This window comes from Daphnia magna, linkage group LG5, assembly GCF_020631705.1.
Source record: "Daphnia magna isolate NIES linkage group LG5, ASM2063170v1.1, whole genome shotgun sequence".
NCBI classification, from domain to species: Eukaryota; Metazoa; Arthropoda; class Branchiopoda; order Diplostraca; family Daphniidae; genus Daphnia; species Daphnia magna.
The window spans coordinates 9,765,692-9,786,864 of record NC_059186.1 but is presented as its reverse complement, the minus strand read 5'-3'; the positions used below and the strand labels follow the sequence as shown (position 1 = coordinate 9,786,864).

The 21,173-nt window shown below is 41.2% G+C and overlaps 1 protein-coding gene across 3 annotated transcripts; it reads right to left on the bottom strand.

Moving 5' to 3' along the window:
- Positions 1–442: 442 nt before the first annotated feature.
- Positions 443–21,172, bottom strand: LOC116924082 (homeotic protein deformed). Of its 3 annotated transcripts, XM_045173963.1 has the most exons (5): positions 21,104–21,165; positions 9,317–9,482; positions 6,996–9,244; positions 2,149–2,315; positions 443–2,055 (listed from the first exon to the last, which is right to left on the bottom strand). In XM_045173963.1, exons 3-5 carry the CDS (start codon positions 8,257–8,259, stop codon positions 1,771–1,773), a joined length of 1,716 nt encoding a protein of 571 aa, XP_045029898.1. In that variant the 5' UTR covers positions 8,260–9,244; positions 9,317–9,482; positions 21,104–21,165; the 3' UTR covers positions 443–1,770. The 3 variants fall into 3 exon arrangements, with proteins under 3 accessions (XP_045029898.1, XP_032786555.2, XP_032786554.2); XM_032930664.2 differs by having other exon boundaries at positions 2,149–2,297; positions 6,996–9,482; positions 21,104–21,172; XM_032930663.2 differs by having other exon boundaries at positions 6,996–9,482.
- Between the last annotated feature and the right edge of the window lies 1 nt (position 21,173).

Genomic DNA, 21,173 nt, shown 5'->3' with positions numbered 1-21,173 from the left:
TACAATCAATTATTACATATATACGACACCAGTATGACCACTCGACAGGACGCGTTTAACATGATGGAATGAATAACATTTTCTATAGAGTGGCTCAAAAGGATTTACGGCGATGATATTAAATTTTACTTGTCAATCACCATCGCACGGTCAGCAGTTGAGAATGGGAGAAATGTTCAAACACCACATGTGCGTTTGCTTTCTTTTTTTTTCTTCTTCTGTGAGATCTAGAGAGAACGATGATAATGGATATTGCTAACAGTTCCAGTAGCTCTTTTGTTTTTCCGCATCAATTAAATCTAATTTTTTTTCAATTTTCTTTCTCTCGTCTCAAAACAAAAGAGCTGCGGGTCTCCCTTTTCCCCGGCAAACCAGCAGCTACGTTTCTTTCCTTTTAGCAAAGCGGCATGTCTTTCATTATTCCCTTGTTATCGTTATTCTGTTACTTTTTGCATGCGGTATATTGTATAGTGGTAGTATAGATAGAGGCTTATAATGAATTCAACGGATTGTTTGGGAGAGGTTCTTTTTTTTCCTTCGAATAAATGGGCAACATAAAGAAAAAAACGATGCACGATTCTTTTTTTGCACTTGTTCGGCATTTCTTGTTTCAAAACGGTATATAAGCTATAATTACAAAGCATTAGATGCCCAATATCAGAGGAAACTGAAAGTTGTTTTTCATTTTTAGAGAGAACGGGTTGGGTAAGGAAAATCGAAGATGGGCGTCGCCGATCAATTTTTATATGTAACATGTCAATGAAAAAAACACACGGAGAAAGTATATAGGTATAACGAATAAAACAAAAGAAAAATACAAAAAAAAAATAAGAGGTTGAGGAAAAATTAAATGTTGGGGGGGAAATTGACAAGAACTATTTACGATTACATCCGAATTTTTTTTTTTATAGATATCAAGTTTGTACAGTACAATCAATCAGTCATTCACACATTACTATTTCTTAAAATTTAAGTTTTTTGTTCTTTAATTTTTGATTTTGTAACCTTTTTTTTTTAATTATTATTTTTACCTTCTGTTTTAGTTCAAAATGTTTGGGAATATTTTTTAAAATCTTAATTTTTCATTATCAACCAATGAAAAAATAAAATAAGGAAAATAAAGAACCAAACCTTTTCGTGAATAGAAAAAAAAAACGAAATACAAGGGACGAGAAAGAGAGGCACTATGAATATATATATGTATAGGGCGATACTGTACAGGTTGTTAACATCGCAATCGAACAGAAACAGACGCACAACGCGTTCGGGAGAAAAAACAGGGACAAGGAGAGGCAGCACTATTCAGCAGTTTAACGAAGAATTCCTTTTTTTCTTTTTTTAAAATTAAATTCACCTTTGAAACTGTCGATCAAAGAGGAGAAGAAACGACGTTTGCTTTTTGATTGTGTTTTTTCTTTTGTTGTTTCGTTTCATTTCAATCACAACAAACTGAGAGAAAATAGATCCATGACGTCACTGGAATGCTCTTGTTGCGAGACTGAGGGCAGGCTGAATCAAGGAATAAAGGATCGATTCAATTTGTGTATCGCGTTCGCCTTTTGTTTCTTTTTGTTTTGGGGCCCCTTTTTTCAAACGTCGGATCGAATAGCCTCTAGCAAAAAGAAGCCGATTCTTTTCGATCCGCAACGATAATGACACACACAAAAAAAAGTGTCTTTCAATTTATACAAAACAGCGAGCTCGATTTGAATTTCGCGCTTCAATAGAGGAACTCTTTTTAACACACACACACACACACAAAATAATAAATCAATCGAGCCCTAAGATGGGCTTGGTTTCCAACTGAACGGATCCCATATGCTGCTGCATGGATGAAGAGATTTGAGGATTGCTGACCAAGCTGGAATGTTGCTGGACACCCATATGTTGCATGTGCTGTTGCTGCTGGCCAGAATGAAGATGATGTTGTTGCTGTTGTTGCTGGACAGCGCCCAAAGATGGAACGACGTCCAATTTCTCTTTATGCAGCATTTCTTCGCGCTTCTTCACCTGTTTGCGCTCCTTGGCTCTCCGGTTTTGGAACCAAATTTTAACCTGATTAATCCAATGAAATAGAATTAATCAATCAGTATCAAATAAAGGAATACTGGGTTAATAATGAACATAAAAATCGATTTCCATATTTACCTGTCGTTCGGAAAGGCCTAAGACGCTGGCCAGCTCTGATTTGCGTCGGATCGTGATGTAACGACTGTAATGGAACTCCTTCTCCAACTCGAGCCGTTGGTGGTCGGTGTAAACGACGCGGTACTTGTCCTTGGTCCTCGTCTTCCCTGCTGAGAACACATCCGATTCTAAATTGTAGGCATGTCAGTATGTCTTGATTGTCTCTTTATTTTTAAAACTAGAGTATTCACGTTAAAATCAAATGTTATGTCTACCAGTCATTTCGCAATGGCATCTTACGTAAGAAACCCATTTTAACCCAATCTCTTGAGTGAATTTCTTTTACGATGTCATCAGATTATGTACTATCGTAACGATTAAGACCCGATTCTTTCTCTAGGGTGTGTGTGAAACAGGTGAAATAGTTCACCGCAGTTGCGCACACAAGAGTCGGAAATCGTTTGAAGTGTTCCACAAAAACATGACGCAACTAGTGACACACTTAAAACTTGATGCTCCTTAACGCTGATTAGAACGACACACACAGAAAACGAAGGACATTTCGGGTATAGTATTGCGTAGCATTCAAAAATGGCACCGCCAACACCGGAACTTTGTGGCTCAGGTGTGAATTGGTTTCAGTCGGTTCGTTCGCTTTGTTCCATCAAACGTGAGAGTTAGCTCAAAAGATAAATCCTGACTTCAAAATGTTGCGCTGTCGCCTCACAATAGGTGTGGTCTAATATACTGCGAGCGTCACCGAAAAGAAACCAAAAAAAATGGCCTATCTTTCTAGTTGGACGACAAGCCGCGGTGGTCTGTTTTTAATCTGCTCACTTTGTGTCTACCCAACAATGTCCTTACGTGTATATCAGAGGCCTTGTGTCTGTCTTGTTTGATTTTCTCTTGCACACACACACACACAGCGAGAAACACGTACTCGTAATCAAACCTGACCGTGTGCGTTATTTGTACCCCATGTCCTCTCTCTTTTTCGGTACTTATTATGTTCTCACTCACCGTGCGCGACCCGCTTGTGTCACAAACACCTTTTCTTTAGTTTGTTGCCCATGTGGATTTTCGGTTTGTTTGAACGGCGATAACGAGGAGTCAAAGCGGCGGCGGCAGACATGGTGAACATTGTAGACATTGAACAAAACACGGGTTTTTCGAAACGAAGGTGAAACACAGTCGGCAAAACATGAATGGGAAAAGCTTTTCTTCTATTATCTCTACATTTTTTGGGATGTCGGATGAAAGGAATGCCCGAGTATGACGTCAATTGATTTCTTTGGCGTGTGGATTCACGAGCAAGAGATTATCAAGTTGATTTGATTAAGCGGAGAATCCGGAACTATGTAGTCGCAACAGTTGCTCAATTGTTTTTCTTTTTTTTTCGATTGTTTTGTTTTTTTTACGGTGCCCTTGTATTGCGTACGCTGAACGTTAAACTGCGACGGGGGAAAAACGGCGGTTTTGATTAAGAAAAAATTAGAAAATCAAAGGATAAAAGAAACTAGCGAAACAACAGGAAATGTCGACATGTTCATGCAACTGACGTGAACAAAATAAGCAAAACAATCGCGCAAAAAAAAAACCCCGCGGAATACGACAAGTGACCTAAATCACCTGCACGACCTTTAGTCGTCGAACCTCGTGATCCTGACGAACGAAAAAAAAAAAGGAAAACAGCAAAAGAAAGATGCGAGATCTCTCTTTTTGTTGGGGGCTTTTCTCTTACGTGCCTCACATTCAGGTAAATGACTAGACTTTGGGCGGGGTTCTCTCAACGTCTAGAAAACAGAAGGAAGCGGACTTTCCAAAAGGAACCGCTCGACAAACATCATGGAAATATAACAGAAAAACAAAAATAGATAACAAGCCGAAATAGAAGGAAAAAAGAGGCGCTGCCAATAGCATCGTCGTCACTGACTAAACCGTCGCATTCATAATTGATATAATCATCGCCATAAAGAGTGGCGGCAGCGGAACGAAAACCGCTGCCATTGGAGCGCTGGCCATTGCTCCGTTCATTTCGACCAGGTAGGCAGATACACACCTGATATATAACGAAAAAAGAAGAGAATTCTTCTTTTTAAAAAAAGACACACAAACCCCTCCGACAGGGAGGGTTTGGCTTAACGGAGCAACTGGGCTCGGTCACGTTGTCTGATTGGCCGGAGCGAAACTCTGGGGTAGAGCGGCTGGAGCGCTCCAGGACAAAGATGGCGTCTCTGTTACGGGGGATACACAACACAATGGAAGGGAGGCGGACCTTTCCGTAGCGTGAAAGGCTTTCATCTCTTTTTCTCTCTACATGGGTGTACACACACACACACGATGGAATAGCGTGATGTGAAGCTCGCATGTCGTCATGGCCGACTGATTTTTTTTTTTTTTTTCTCATTCCCTGTTCTTTTTTTTTTTTGTTGGATTTCCTGGACAGGTTTCTACTATAATATAGTGGAAGAAGCCCCGACAGAAATCCCCCCCACAAAAAAAAACAAGAAAAAAAGGGAAAAATACATATCTGTGTACCATGAAAGAGTCATAAAAATAAAAGCTTTATTGCACCGAGCGACTTCCCTTCTCTTCTCTGCACTGGAAAACTTTGTTGTGTTGTGTGTTGGTTGGTCGGTTTTCGTTCCTTTTTTTGGGGGAGGGAAGGCAATTGTTTTTTCACCCATCACCACCGACAATTTTCTGATCCTACATGCCCTTCTCTGTCGCTCTCTCCACGTCTCACTCCACCTGAGCTATAAAAGCCCGTCGGTGAAAAAAAAGAATAAAAATAACATTCCAACAAATACCTGGCCACTGACTCGACAACGAATTTTTCTTTTTCTCTTCATTCGTCTTCTTTCTCGCATTTATTACGACGATGATTTGTCCTCAATTTTTTTGTTTTTCACAAGGTGGAGAGGGTGAGTTTTGAGGATGATTGTAGCGAGAGGTCAACACATCTCCCATCTGTGACTAGCGGGGGGAGGTTTGGTTTTCAGAGGTTTCGAATTTCCCGGGGTGAAAAGAAGTCAAACAAATGAAGAGGGGGGGCGGTCTGTTTTGTCACAATGTGGACGTGTAACATGACAAGAGGATGGCCAAATCATTTCAAGAAGATAAATTAACAAATCGATTACAATACAACTGAAACCCACCCAAAAAGTAATGATCATTCCAATCAGCGTGAAATCGAAATTGAGCTGCTTCTCGATAACAGAAAATATGTTTAAAACGATTTCAAAAGCTGCCGCTTGTCTCGTTTGTTGAAAACAACATATATTTTGTTTTTTAAACTAAAAGAACATATGGACACTTGGCATCTCGTCTTTGACACCGAAAAATAAACAAAAGGACGAAGAAAGAAAAACCCCTACCGGAATATTTTGTTTGAAACAACCAAACGTTAGCGCTCGGAAATCAGTAACAGCTTGTATACAAGAGTGATTCTTACTTGTCAGGCCTATGGTAATCTATTAGTCGTATCCACTCTATAACGACAACTTAAAAAGAAAGACATGTCGTTCGGTTGGGGTCGACCAACCCGCTAATGTTTTGGGGCGGCTCTTTCGAAATAATTTTTTTTTCATGAGACGATGGGACACGTTTGCGAAAAACTGAAAACAAAAAATGGGGAGGACACGCGCGCCTTTTTTTTTTTTTTTTGCTACCGTGTATCAGTCGCGCCGTCTTCAATTTCCCCCCTTCTTTTTTGTGTTGTTTAATTGCCTTTCGGCTCCCGAGTTCCAGTCATTAGGTCGGAGCCTCCTTCGTTCTCGGAGTAAGGATAGAAATAGTTCAAGCCGCAAGAAAAAGAGGATACCAAATAAAATATAAAAAAAAACCATTGTGGAATTGAATCGAGAATCCCTATCGACCACGAATGCTCCGCTATTTGCCCCGTTCTCCCTTTCAAAAATAATAAAAAATGTCCTACGCCGAGTAGAGCGCACAGTGGCATTGGGTTGCCGCCACTTGTCCCAACGGATCATTAGGAGAGGTCAAAGTCGGCGCGACAGTGCATACAACAAGAGAATGTGGCAACGGGGAACAAAAATACGCACACAAATACATGGAAACATTTTCTTTTAATTTCTCTTTAAAAACAAGGGCGGCATATTTCAATTGGCGGCAATACCCATCTTTCACTTTGGTCATTAGTCAGCTATTCTTTCTCTCTCTCTCTCCCTTACTGTTTTAAACTTCAAATTGAAACGTGATCGTCTTTATTTCTTAACATCGTCCCTTCATTTGCATGCGACGTTCGCAAGTGATACGTAAAAGCCTCTCCCTTCACAAAAAGGAATAGGCGTTGGTCGCTGTCCAATCAGGTATACACCTTTTGACTAGAACTTGATAAAACATTGACTTGAGGATGTGTGGAAACAATTCGCCGTGGAAAAAATAAATCATACAAACACAACAAAAAATAGGGTAGACGTTGGATCAAGTTAGGAAAAAAAAAAAGAAAAGAAACTGGGAGTGGTCGTTAAGCACGTGCTACCACTCTATCTCTATTTTTTATCAATCAAAACCATCTCGGAGTCGATCTCTGTTGTCTCATTGTCCCCATTTGTGTGTGCGCGTCTCTGTATATACAAGTCGCAACTGAGACAGACACGAGCCACCACGAATAAAGAAAAAGCCAATGTCGTGTTATCGGAATATGAATCGGAGCAACAGAAAACGCATGAATCGATCCCAAGAGGCTCATCGGCTGCGGATGATTGTGTCGCCCTAGAGTTCTAACAAGTACAGACGCTATAAACCCATCATACCCAAACGTTTGTGCCGATATTCTTATATTGAATAAGTTATAGTTGTCTACAGGCTCTTGGTTTGGTTTTAATTAAATCCAAAAATCTCACCTGGATTGACGTTGTTGTTGTGATACGATGGTTTCTTCATCCATCCGTACGGCGACTGAGCCGCTTGAGGCCGCGAGACCATTGCGGATCCGTTGGATCCGACCAATTGTTGTTGATTCTGTTGGCTCATCGATCCGGCGGATGAAGGTCCCGTCATGGCGCCCTGCGCCGCCACGGCGTTCTGTTGTTGTTGCTGTTGTTGTTGAAGGTTGATTAAATTGTTGCCGGATGAACCTCCGCCCAGCATGCCCTGCTGTTGTTGCTGAGCCGGAGAGCCCGCGCTGCTCAAGCCATCGCTTCCGGCTAGGCCGGAATCGGGAGAATGGTGACCTGTGATGACGCCCGCGTTCATTCGATGAGGGTCCGCCATCTGTGCGTGATTATTGTGATGATGCGCGTGATGCAAATGGGCGTGGTGGGGCGAAATGAAATCGCCAGATCCGCCGGAACTGACGAAAAGCTTGCCGTACGCCGCAGCCGCAGCCACAGAGTAGCTGCTGAGTTGTTGCTGTTGTTGATCCGATAACGGACTGGTCGGCCCATTGGCCGCATTACCTCCACCCTGTGGCTGCTGGACAAAGTGGGGACTTGCGTCCGGACTGCTAACTCCTCCGCCGCCGCCGCTCTGTTGTTGTTGGCCGTTGTTGTTGCTCGGCGAATTGGCCCATTCCTCGTAACCGACAGATGCGACGGGCGTGCGTGGCGATAAGCTGCTGGACAATCCGGCGGAGTAGACAGCGGCCGGTGACGGATGCCAAGAGTTTCCTCCGTCCGCCGTCACCAATCCGCCTACTTGAAATTGCTGCTGATGTTCCATCGCGGCGTTGGGCGCCGTCGATGTCTGGTGGTGTACACCCTGTCCGCCTCCACCTCCGCCACTACCCCAATGGTGCGGATGGGGATAGCCAAAGTAAGCCGCTTGATTGGCCGCCATTTGGTGATGCGAATTCAAATGAGAATGCGGATGGTGTGGCCCTTGATGATGTCCGGCGTGGTGCAAGTTGAGTTGTCCAGCCACCGACGACGACGACGGCGGAGGTGGAGGCCCCTGTGAGTGATGCCTGGCCGTCAGATTGTGAATAGCCGCGGCGGCGTGATGGTGGTGATGATGCGCGTGATGCGGAGGCGTCGTACTGTGACCTACTCCGACTGGCCCCACTCCGCCACCAGGACCCATCACTCCACCGACAACGCCCGAATGATGCGGATGATGCGGATGATGAGCCGTTGGGAACATTGGAAAACCTTCGTGAAGCGAAAGCATTTTTCTGATTGTCTTTTGTTCTTTTCTTAAACAAAAAATGAAACAGTCGATAACTCGGATTGTTGAATAATTTGGTTGTTTTCGTGTTGAGAATACGGCCCCAAATCGAGAATTGTTATTTGCACTTCACAATCACACACATCCGCCGGAATGCGGCGCTTTTCCGACCAACTGAAAATTTGAAAATGTTCGCGCTAATTTTCGAAGTCATCCAGAAACCCACCAAAGACCAATCGAAATAACCGAAAAAAAAAATTCTTTAGATGTTGTCCAAACTGTCCGTTTTGACGAATAAAAACTGGGGGGGGGGTTTAAAAAACAAAATAATAAACAAGCTGGCACTCTGGTACGATTGGGTGAAGCTCGGCGGATGAAGATGAACGAACAACTGCGAGTCGTGAGACGTCCGACCGTTCGGTATGTTGCCTACCACTGTTCACGCTAGACTGGACATCAATCGTGTCGAGCACATTCTAGCCTACACACACTACTTGCCCATTTCTCCCTCCCTTCCTACACACACGACCGAGTCCACTCCCTTACCCACCCAGCAGCCGACCCTCTTCCCTATCTTTTTTGGGTGGCTCTCTCTCTTCTATTCTTTTTGGATATCCATGTCAACCAAGTTCTCCTATCTTTTTTTTTTTTCATTTCTTTTTTTTTTATGGTAGGAAAAATAAAAAAGGAATCCAACTAGAAAGAAAGAAAGAGAGAGAGAGAGCTATTAAACATGGTGCGCTCCAATAGGAAAGTGCGTTGCCGATAGGATGGGAGGAGCCTGAGCGTGCCGACTTGCCATCCTCTGGAGAGCTCTCATTGGTGGTTTCCTTTTGATGTGAACAGAGCACCCGCATTTACATACACACACAGCTGGAAACATTCGCATCATCTTTCTAATGTCGTCCTTTTAATCGAAAATCTAAACCTGGAAGAGGAAAAATGTGTCTTTATTCCACATCTTCCTCATATTCCAAATGGCCGTTAGCTAAATCGGAAAAAAAACAAAATTTTGAATGGTATAATCAAGTAATCAAAACATCTATAAATTAAACTCGACTTGATAATTGATGGATAGATCCTTTTTTTTTTCGAGCTGCAAGTGAACAGCGAATGCCGCAGTCACGTGATCTCCAGGTGTGACATTTTTTAAAAGTTTGATTCCTCATCTTCTTCTCGGCTGTTGATCTCGTTCGTATCCGTTAGTCCGATACACGTACGCAGGCCTATAAAAATAAAGGAACAGCATCAAATATACACAGACACATTGTTTTCTATCGACATCGTTTTTTTTTTCTTTCTTAAACATAAATGTTTTTTTCCTTTTTTCAGTTGCCTTTGCTGCTGGCCTGATGGCCGGCGCATTCTAGAGTCTACTAGCTAACGGCATTCTTCGCCAAGGTTGTGACGGCTACCTTTGACACTATAGTGCCAATTGCGCCTCGGAGATTTTCGATTCTTTTATTTCTTTTCCACCTTCCAATGTTGTGTCTTTCTTTTCCAATAGCTTTCAAAAACCGCGCTTTTTTTTTCTCTCTCCCCCGAAAGCAGAATCTCATTTCCATTTTTTTTTAAACGTCCGAACCCTCAGATTAAAAAAAAAAAAACATCGATAAAATCATTGCCAATTCGATTTAAAATGCTTGAAACGTGACTGAATTTTCTATAGTCTCCGGGATACGGATCATCGACTCAACTGATCGGATTGGTGTGGTACTCAAACGCGTAATAACAAAAGTGTGAAGCTTCAAAATAAAAAGTTTTTTTTTTTTTATTGAAGGGGGATTCGTTGTTAGAGTGGTTCGTGCTCTTTTCCAACTCGTCTGTCTCTATTCAAATCGATATAGCCTTTTTTTTTCGAAAACTTCCGAGTTCCGAAAGGCGCGCGCGCGCGAGCGAGCAAAAAGAAATAATAAAATAAAAAAGAACGGTACGCACTTAAGAGGATGGCATTTAGCAAGTCGGCAACATCAGCCCGGCGCGGCGGAGTTTAAGGATCGCAGGCTATTTGGCGCGGACGGTAAACATTCTGCACTGGCGGCGGGCGCGAATGAATCGTCGCATAGAAAATAGAATTTGTTTTTTCTTCCCCCATCAAACTCGTCTACAAAACGCACAACGATCGAAACCCTATCCAGTAGAGTGGACGAGTAGAGGGGGGGGAGGGATGCTTGTTTTCTATATACCTGATGGATCCCAAGAGAGTCATCACGCATATATAAAAAAACAAAAAAACAATTTTTTTAAAGGACAACTTTTTGATACTGACGTCTGCATTTGATGTCGCCGATGCTCTCCACGTGCCGAATTTAGCAATCAAATAAAAATAAGGGAGGGGTGGGGGGAGCAAGTCCAAGGTGAAACAGCCAAACAATTTGAAATTTGGCGCGTAAACAAATTCGGGCGGATTATGATTGGTGTCTCGTGATTATTCAATTTTGTTTCTTTTTGTCTAGACATTATATATGACGCGGGTAGTTAGGAGAGCCTAACGAAAGAAAAATTAGCCATTTCTGTTTAGTCGTGTTGCAATAACAAAGCAGAAGCTCGCGCAACTTTATTGGCAGTGTGATATACTCAAACGTGTGCGTAGTAAATAACCACCGACCCTTTATGGGGGCGTCATCGAGCTACCTTACGCCAGCCTCAAACGATGTACAACTATAGCGTCTGCTCGTATATAACGTATAAAAGCATCATGTCGCAGTATAAAAAAAATCTAACTTTCAAAACAGAAAAAAGAATGAAACCTTATAAACGTACCAATCAAATTATATAGCCTATGGGTCAACCTGTGAATTTGGTTGCGAGCCATCGACATGTTTAGGCAAAGACATCAGAAACACTGTTTCTATTTATTGTCTTTAAAACAAAAAACTGAAAATTCTCGACAAAAAGGAAAGAGGAAAAACAAATTCTGTTTGGAGAGTTTGGTGACATGTTTGGCACAAAACCAATGGTCGTCTTCGAATACATGAAAAGCCCTACATGCTGTTGGAGCGTAAACCAATAAAAGAATACACACACAAAAAATGTAGTATACCTTTTTTTTTTGTTGTTTTCATTTCGGCATTTTTGTGCTGTTTGGTGTGTGTGTGGTGATGGTGGTTTGTGTGATACCCCAACCAGTCAAACCCCTATGCGTTTTTTTTCCTCCACATCTCGTAGACCACTTCGTTTTTTTTTTCTCATCCTGTATAGAGAAGTTGAAAGTCGTCACGAGGAAAGAAAAAAAAGAGGGTCTGTGATCCTTCTGGTGACCATTTCTTTTGTGAGAAATACAGGCAAATAGGTATGGTTCACGCTTTAAACCGTGACAATTCTGTTGGACCAAAAACGGGATGTTTTGGCGGTGAAATCTCATCCAGCAACGAAGGCGGCATTTTTTTTTCCCCTCTCATACACACACAAGATAAGGTTATTATGCACGGTGGCTGCTGTGTTGTTGTTCTCTGTGTATATACACAGACACAAATCCAGAAAGAAAAGGAAACACTGCGTGCGTTTTATGTATAGGCCTGCCAACACAACGGCTTTCTCGAATTTCATTTATACTCGACTGGCAACTGTTTTTCTCCACCAACATGTCGAAACATCACTCAACTATTTATTTAAATGTACGTTAAACTTTTCCCACGTCAAAGCAAAATTTAACTTTGAAATTTCGCCATTTCGATGTTTCACGTGGGTGCAGCACGTCATCAGCAATTAATTGCCGTCCTTTCCTCTTACTTAATTTTTCTTTACCCTTTCCCTCGTCTGTGCTGAGTTGCCAAAACTCTGACTCTAGTCACCACTTCTCCATTTTCACAAAAGAGTAAAATTAAAATCCTTACCCACTTTTTTTTTCTTCTTTACGAGTGTATAGACATCACACCCACCAGGGGTCTAAATATTACCGAAAGGCTTACACACACGGACAATACACTCCGACACTGGATACCATAGAATTTAGGCCTACACTTGTGCATGTATACGACGCAATAAAGTATAGCTGCCTGACACAACAATCCATTTACGCTATACTCGTGTATGCGGTACAACTGTGCAATATATACAGTTGACACTTATACGGTGTGTAACGATATTCGAACAGAAGGTGACGTAGTTGATTTTGGCCTCTACTATTAAGGCCTTTTCGTCAATATTTGAACAAGGCTCTTGTTACCACAGGTACACACACAACACCTCCAATCATGTGTGTTCTTAGACACACAACAATCCTCCAGAGTCTCTGCGCAAACGGTCTTTTAAACTTTCAAAAATGGCCCTTGTGGTGTATATAGAGGTGGTGTTAATTTTCGAGCGCCCATCACCCCATTGTTGACAAAAGCAATAGAATAAGCAAAACAAGTCAAACTTATTATGACAGATAATAATAGTTAAATCCCATTGTCGAATGATGTAGATAGTCTATCGTCGCGAGCATTCTAATGAGTCGATATGAGCCAAAAACACCCGACAAACCCCCCCCATCATCCTATATACGGCGCATAGCTACGAATATAGGCCCGTGTGAATAAAATATATACGATAAACTTGAGGGAATAAAAGAATTGAACGCGTCCATATAAAAGCCGTGTGTATATAGGCCTATATAAGACGATTTTATGGGGTGCATTCGACAGCCAATAAAACGGACGTAGACGCATATACTACACGCACGTTCGTCAACTATAAACCAGTGATTGTTTATCAATTATTCAACTCGTTAACTTCTTTTGGTCTCAGGTGTCGTGGTGGATAAGTGACACGTCTATATATAGCACCAATTCTCACATCTGAATCCATCAAGCAAAGAAATTCAATACATTTCAATCAGCGTATTATAGTCAAAGAGCCCCCCAAAACATCATTGTCAACCCAAAACAGCCACGGCATCAATATTGAAGATAACCTTCTACTTCAACTGTTGCATCTAAATGTTGTTTTCTTCTTCTTTCCGACCAAAAACTTGTCGCCGACGGTCTGTCTCTCTCCATTTCTTCCCTCATTTTCTTTTTCTTTCTCTCCGCTTTTGAATTTTATGACTGTATATATATATATATATTTATATATACATACATATGTATCGCGCCGAAAGAAGAAAAAAAAAAATACAACAACAACCAAGAAAAAAAAAAAATTTGTCTAAAAGGCAAAAGAAAAAGAAATCATGGGGACATGTATAGAGAGGGAAACAAGAAGGGGCGGCTGATGGATAACCTTCGTCTTCCGTTTGTGTGTTGTAGTGTCGGAGCTGCTGATGAAGCCCCAGGACTGCGCCGACTTTTTGGGGAATCAAGTTTTATGACGGCATAGTTTTCGCCTTCACGACAGCAACACAGCGACATACAGGATAGTCCCCTCTGTCTGCTGTGTGCAGAGTGTGTGTTTCTTTTCTCTTGTCAAAAAGATCCGCTTCGTCTATATGTATACACACAGTTCCATGTTTTTGATGGAGATCCGACTCCCTCACGGTCTCTCCCTCTACTACAGCTCCCACCCGCCCAATTAGAGGCCAACTGTCATCACGAATTAGAGAGGGGTGCAACCAGCATTACGAGGCCTTCTGTATACTGTCGTCTGTTTTCATTTTCTCATTTTTTATCAATGATTTTTGTTTTCATTTGCCCTTAATTCTATACACTCGCATTTAGCAATCACTTTGGCATTTATATCGTGTCTAGTCAATCATCGTTTCTGTGTTAGGAGGCCGTAATTCGTCTTGATGATGGACGAGGGTGACACCCAAATTATTTGTACAAAATAAAATTGAATATCTGCTTCGTTCGAAATGAAAAACAAAACGGACTTGTTCGATCTTTCTCAGTTGGTTCCAGTTTGAGGGTTGACTGGCTTCATCGGAGCGTGATGTAACGGGATGCGTCTACAGATATTGGACGGATGCGGAATTGTTTTCGACATTTACCAGAGAATAAGATGACACAATGTTTGATTCCGATCGTGGCTACATGAACTTGTGTGAATTTGGCCTTAGATTTTTATTGTTTCGTTGTTATAATAAAAGAAAAAATGTTTTCCGATGTGATTTTTTGTTTTTGCGCATGACTGAAGATGTTGGACGAGCGACATTCGAAATCCAACGCGATGTTGTTATATAGACGTGATTGCTGGTACCCCCTTTTTCGATTTTATACGACTGGAACACAGGCGGCCAGGCGTCTTTCGATAATAAATGAAAATTGAATTTTTACGGGGAATTCTATGACGTCCCTTTTTTTTTGATTAAGTGTTGATGGGACTTTGCAATCAAGCGGCTACATGCAAATGTGAACTGCCAACAACAACAAAAAATGCGGAATTGAATGCGAGGCTATTGAAATTTCAGGGCGACACGCTTGTTTTGTTCCTCCGCTCGGATATCCATCCGAACGATATAAACAATGGCGAGTGTGTGTTTCGCTTTTGACATCAGTTGGCCGCGCGCGCGCCTTTCAACTCCCTCAACACGCATTTGCATCCGCGAGCCTCGCCCATTAAAACAAGAAAACCTTTTTCTTTTTTTTTTTGACGGGGCTAAAAATGAGTCTGACCCCTCCATGCCTGCGTCGCTATAAATGCGGCCCCTCGCAAATTATTAATTCCTCTTTATTGTTGTGTCCTTTTTTCTTTTAATTTTTTTTTTCTCAAAAAATTCTTCCCTTTACGCATAGCGATTATACCGTGGCCCGTTATTCACGTATCATCCACCGCAATCATAAATACAATAGTCCTATTTCCAGGGAAAACATGATCAGCACAACCCAGCCGAGGATGGCGTACACATATTTATAATCACGCCTGGGATCCATAGTCCTCCCTGTCTCCCTATATACATGACCGAACGAGTAATTAAAATTGAAGAAATAATTTTCTATCTTTTGCCATGACGTAAATTGCCATGTACGCCCTAAAGTCATTGGAGGTTTGGCTGTGGAGTGTGGATTCACAGAGTGTAACGAGTATTCAAATTGAGAGGAAGGGACACCTTTTTTCTATTCGATTCTCGAGAAATCGGCAAAGAGCTTTTGTTAATTCGAGTTCTGATGTCTCTTATTTTTTGTGTGTGCCCAATTTGATGAATTCAATGCGAAAGAAAATGGAACAAAACAACAATGAACGACGTTTCAAACTGAATTGAGTCGCTTCAACAACAGCAGGAAGTCGTGTCAGCAGTGCCTTTCGATATTTTTATCATCATTTTCTCTTCTTCTTTTCTTTTTTTTTAAGAGGGGGGTAGGGGGATTTCTGTGACAATTCGTTCGGATAAAGACCATAGAGAGAGAAAAAAATAAAAGAATAGGGAAAGAGAGAAAAAGAGAGAAAAGTTTTACGACACTCAATTTCCCGCTGACTCGGTCGGGAAGGAAGACACGCTGCTCCGAACGCGAGTAGTCAAAAGGAACAAGGGAAAAACCAGCCGACAAAAAAAAAAGGAATAAAAACAAGAAGAAATAAAATAAATACCCTATACGAAATGGAGACATTGCCGCAAAGGATTTAACATTTTGCAACGTTCAAAATATTCTTGCGTTTGACATTTTTGCGTTTCCCATTTTTTTGTTTTTAAATTCCCCCAAAAAAGGCGCCGGACTTTGAGTCTATGGGACTTGATCCGCACGCGCCAAGACTTGAGCATACATCTTTGGCTATCCGTCTATTATTTAAAGGTAAAAAAAAAAACAGGAAAAAAAAGGGGCTAGAAAAGAATGTTGTCGTCGCCTTTTTTTTGTAGCTGGTCACAAGGCGCGACTCGCATGTCAAATGTACACAAGACACACACACAAAAAATTACCTTCTCTCTTTCTACGCTTTTGGATAGCCATCCCATGACTCCTATGCATAAAAATATCTTGTTCAAAAATCAAAAAAAGAAAAGAAGTTCGACCGGAGCCTGTATAGTCGGGCAGTCCGCCAGTGCGGTTCATTCTATCGACTTTTAAGTGGTCAGCAGCCTGTATACCTTCTTTTAGCCAGTGGTGTTCCAGGCTGTTGGCAAAAAAGGCTCCTTTTTCTTCTTCTTGTCACAACCGAAACAAGATGTGTATACGCTTTAACGCGATGGATAGAGACAACAAGACCCTTTATATACGTCCCTTCTTCTATTTCTTCTTTCCCTTTTTTTTGTTTTGTGTGTGTCTCCAGCTCATGTCCAGCGCCCCTTTTGTGTACACCAACAGGATTTCTAGAGGATTCTCAGCAATTCACATGGCGTGGATATTCCCCCCACGTATTGGAAGAGGAATCCCAGCTGGAAGAAGAAAAAAAAAGTTGTTTCTCAACAACAACAACACACAAAATAAAGGCGAGAGAACAAGCCGCTTACGGAGAGAGGCTCTCTGATGTTTCTCTTTTTTTAAAAAAGGCATACCGCTGGACAATGTGCTGACAAGCAGGAAACCACTGTACAGCCTTTATTTTCTAAGATGGGTAAGAGAAAAAAAAAATGAAATTGAGGGTATAATAGTATTGGTCACGCTGAGATAGTCTTGTTAAGAGACAGGGGGCTATCGAAACAAAACAAAATCTGGAATCAAATATCCATGGACCATGGGAAAACGTCTGGTTTTTCATTTCTACGCCATATGCAGATATCCTTTTGATTTCTCAATACGTTTTTTTTTATCTGGTGATTTCTTTTTTTACGAAAAGATATCGCGTACAACATTCCCCAAAGTTGTGTTGATTCAATATGGACACCGGTATAGAAGAAGACATCATGTTGCCATTAGGCCTTTTGGGCCAACTGATAAGGTAAATTGCACACGTATGGTGGAGGTCATTGAAAAAGCCAAACCGAATGGCTGGAACAGAAAAAAAAAGGGGGCAATTATTGAACGAACTGCATTTCTGTTTGGCAATTTTGGATATCTACAAACAACAAGAAACCGCAATGCAAAATAAAACTGTATTCAAATGGGCGCTTCTTTGAAAGGGTCATAAACCTCTTTGAAAAGTGTGCGAGTGCACAAAAATAAGAGCAATAACAACAAAAGCTCATCATGTGTGTAACTACACATCACACCCTGAAACTCATTAAGATATCGCTAGACAACTCAGGTAAGTCTGTGATAGTCTTTTAAGCTCAGTTTCTATTCAATTCGATATCAATCGTTGAAATGTTTCAATCAACGATGAGCTTTTGTATTTATACAGGCCTATAATATAGGGACACATTGTTAAAATATGTTCCATGTGCGAAACAAGATTCCGGATCCACATTTTTGTGTGTGGCTATGTACTTGGCAAAACTACTAGAAAAGATCTACTATAATTATATGAGGGCCTAATTTGGGCCAGATTTGTTGACCTCTTGTGGCCACAGGTCAGTATAGAATAACTGAAACAAGGCGGTTCCCAGCATGTTTTGCCTAGTTGGCTTCCACATGTACTACACCGTCTGCAGTTACTATATCCGTGCACAGATATTAACACATGCTGGCATATTCCATATAGATATCTGTGTAATAAAAACGTTTTGGAGATATGGACACAATTGAAAAATATGTAGAAGCAAAGGAGACCCTTTTTCTCTGTTGTTATTGCTGTGCCTCTATGGGGCGGTCAAACTTAATAGAATTATGGCTGCTAAAAATCTTTCGCCGCCAAAAGAACGGTGAGTAAAGCCATCCTAGGCCCTTGAGGAATGAATAAGACATCTCCTTCCTGATATAGGCCTACCATTTTTCTATATGGTCTACGACTATTCAAAGGGAGGGAATAGATCGTTTATAAGGCCTAGACTCTATACAGGTTTCTATCGATATATGAGGGGGGCTGGCGAAGGAAAAAAAAAGGGTGGATGATGTCTTCGACAAAGATGTGCTCTATAGGGTCTTTGCATTTTCTATCCTGAAGTTATACGATCGCGTTCATCCTCCTTTCCATGTCGTACAAATAGGCCGAGTCGAGGCATATTGCTGATCCTCCATTTTTCTCGCCGCTGATTCTTTTTTTTTTTTTGGTTTACTCTCAAAAGAAAGACCGAACACGGTTGGAAAAGGGAACTTTGAAGCAACGGGATCGAGTTATAAAAATATGAGGACGGAAAAGAAGGCGCCGCGATGCGCATTCCGCAGCTGCTGAATCTTTTTTTTTTTCCTCTGTTTCCTCATAATTCTCATTTTTTTTTTTTTATTTCTTTGTTGGTAACCGGAGATTCCCACACGAGATTATTCCATATTTTTGTTTTGACACGCAGATCGAAATGACACGAACCGAATGTCTCATTTTGAGGGGTTCTATTAAAGAGAAATTGGCACTTGAATCGAAAGGCGGGGCTCTCCATAGGGGCCTAACTGTGTTTAGTGTACCGATACAACCGTTACGACTGTTATATAGACAGCAATTATCCGCGCACAGTTTCGAATATTTATTTTTTTTTCCATTCTGATTCCTTGAAATATTTCTCTCCTTTTTTTTCTTTTCGCCCGCTGCAATTGCAATGCAATAAAATCGTATAAAAATGCATGCGCCACTGGCTATATCCCATCTTAGAGGTAAGAGTAGCAACAGAAAAGTGTCACTCAACAATGGCTGCGCTGCGCCATTCATATCTTGGGCCCATATCTTATTGGCGCCTCACGTCCGGCCCGGCCAAAAATAACAGACGCCTGCGAATCGAATGCGATCAAAAACGGAACCCGCTTATTTTGTGCTGCCCTCGATTTCATGTCATATAAAAAAAAAATATAGTGGGAAAACAAAAAAGCCGATCATTTGCGACCGAAGAAAATGACAGGCGACGCCTTTTTTTTTTGTTTTTCTTAAAAAATAAAAATAAGTTGAAGAGAGAAACAGGAACCGACCATTGAAGTTGAAAAAGAAAGCCGCAAGATTTTAGTAGTGAAGGGAACTGGAATTTCCCGTTACGACCAATGACGATTTCAACGCCTCAAACTAAAAATTATTTACAGCAACTCGCGATGCTGTCCAGCAAACAGGCCTATACTACACCGTGTTAGACGGGCGAGCATCAGGGCAAACATCGAACGTCAAGAGGCGGACACAAAAATTAAGCTGGCGATTACAAAATATATGTGTAGCCAACACGTCGGCATCAACGCCAACAAATCCCACATAGCTCTCCGGTGAACACCGATACAGCAAGCAAGAAAGAAAAAACAAAAGAAAACGAATTGTATATAGCTGGCCGCAATCCGGCGGCCTAATGCGAAAAATCACACCATGGCGCGCGTCCGTCTTGGCCGTTAATCAGTGGGACTAATTGTCGATGCCTTGCCTTTTTCAAGAAGAAGATCCTCAAATATAAAAAAATTTTTGTTGTCACTCATGGCGAGCAGCGGTTAACACATCCGAGGCAAAGAAATGAGACACACACGCATCTAGCGACTTGTGTGTGTCCAACACTCTCGGTGAAGTACGCTAGCTAGCAGACAGAGCTATATAGCACCAAAATATGCATAGGTTTTATAGGGCGCTAAACTATAAACAGTCCGATATATTCATTGCACCTGCATTGCTTTATTATGTTAAGGAAAACACAGGGAAAGAGGAGAAAGAAAAAAGTTGAATGATCGCCAAGTTCCGCTTATGTCACATTTTTTTATTACAATATCGGGGGGGTGAACAATTTTTTGTTGTTGAATTACAAGAGGCCTAACATAGGATGTGTTTTTAAGGGCGATGCGTCTTTAAAGAAAGACAGCGGACGATGGCTTTCTATTTACGGCGACACCCGGAAGTGATAATAGAGCTGTTCTTTTAGGTGTGATAAGCTTCTTGCCATATCAATTCTTTTTTTTTTTTTTTAGATTTGATTTAAAAAATAATAATTTTTATAGCCCCACCCTCTACGCCAGAAGAAAAAGATTCAAAATCTGCAAATATATAGGGCAACGTTAAAAAAAAAATCTAACATTTCTTATTTTGCTTCTGGAGTTGTGTGTGTGTGTAAGTTACGTGGTAATAGCAATTGATAGTATATAGTTATAACGGGTCATTGTGTCCAAAAATGCTGGCGGATATAGAATGATGTTGAACTGCAATGAGGTAGCCTATATTATTCACCTATCCTACATTGGCGATTAGTCTGGTTTATAGTTTGAATTATACGATGGCACGCGGTATAATAATAAACTTTAAACCAAAAAATGGATGCACCAGATTTCTGTTGACATCGTATTTTCAATAAAAGAGGAAGAGATTTTTGTTTTTTATCGTTCATTCGAATTCGGTGTGAATGATCTGGTTTACATTTCAACTGTTCTTCGGTCACTGATAAAAACATAAAAAAGGAGCCGAGTAAACGATAAAAGACGCACAGCTGATAGAAACGAATATGCCTTAGAGCTAGGCTCATCGTATATCAAGTGAAATACTACAGGGAGGATGGGTTAGCTGCGATGACGTCACCGACCGTGTTACAATTGTGCTGTTGATTCGAGACTAATCGACTTCAAAGAAAGCAACAGGCTGGACTAAGTTCAATTACTACAACAAGGGGCTAAAATTCGGCCTCTACCCCGTATTCAAGTCTCTATGAGAATCTATGGAGTCGAATGCGACGCATACCTGTCAGACTTTTCCTAAACCCTAATCGAGATTCAGGAATAGATGGAAGTGCAACTAGTATTTTGCTTTTCACTAAAGTTTTTGAATTTAACTTGAGTGATAATGGGATACGAATATACTCTAATCACGAGGTTGGTAATGGGTACAAGTAATCTAACTGAACGGTAGTTTGTAACCTTGCCTGAACTTTCGGTACAATTGCTGGTTTCATACGTAGACCATAACCCAGCACCCAAATCAGGTATGGGACCATCAACAAGTCTCCACAAGAATTTACATGTGTTGCGTTATATGGAACAAGGATCTGGGCAATGAGAAAAGAATGTCTTACCTTTTTTCCTGGAAATTTTCAAAAGGAAAGGTACGGTCAGTTCTCTCTTCTTCTCTACCATTTTTTCGTT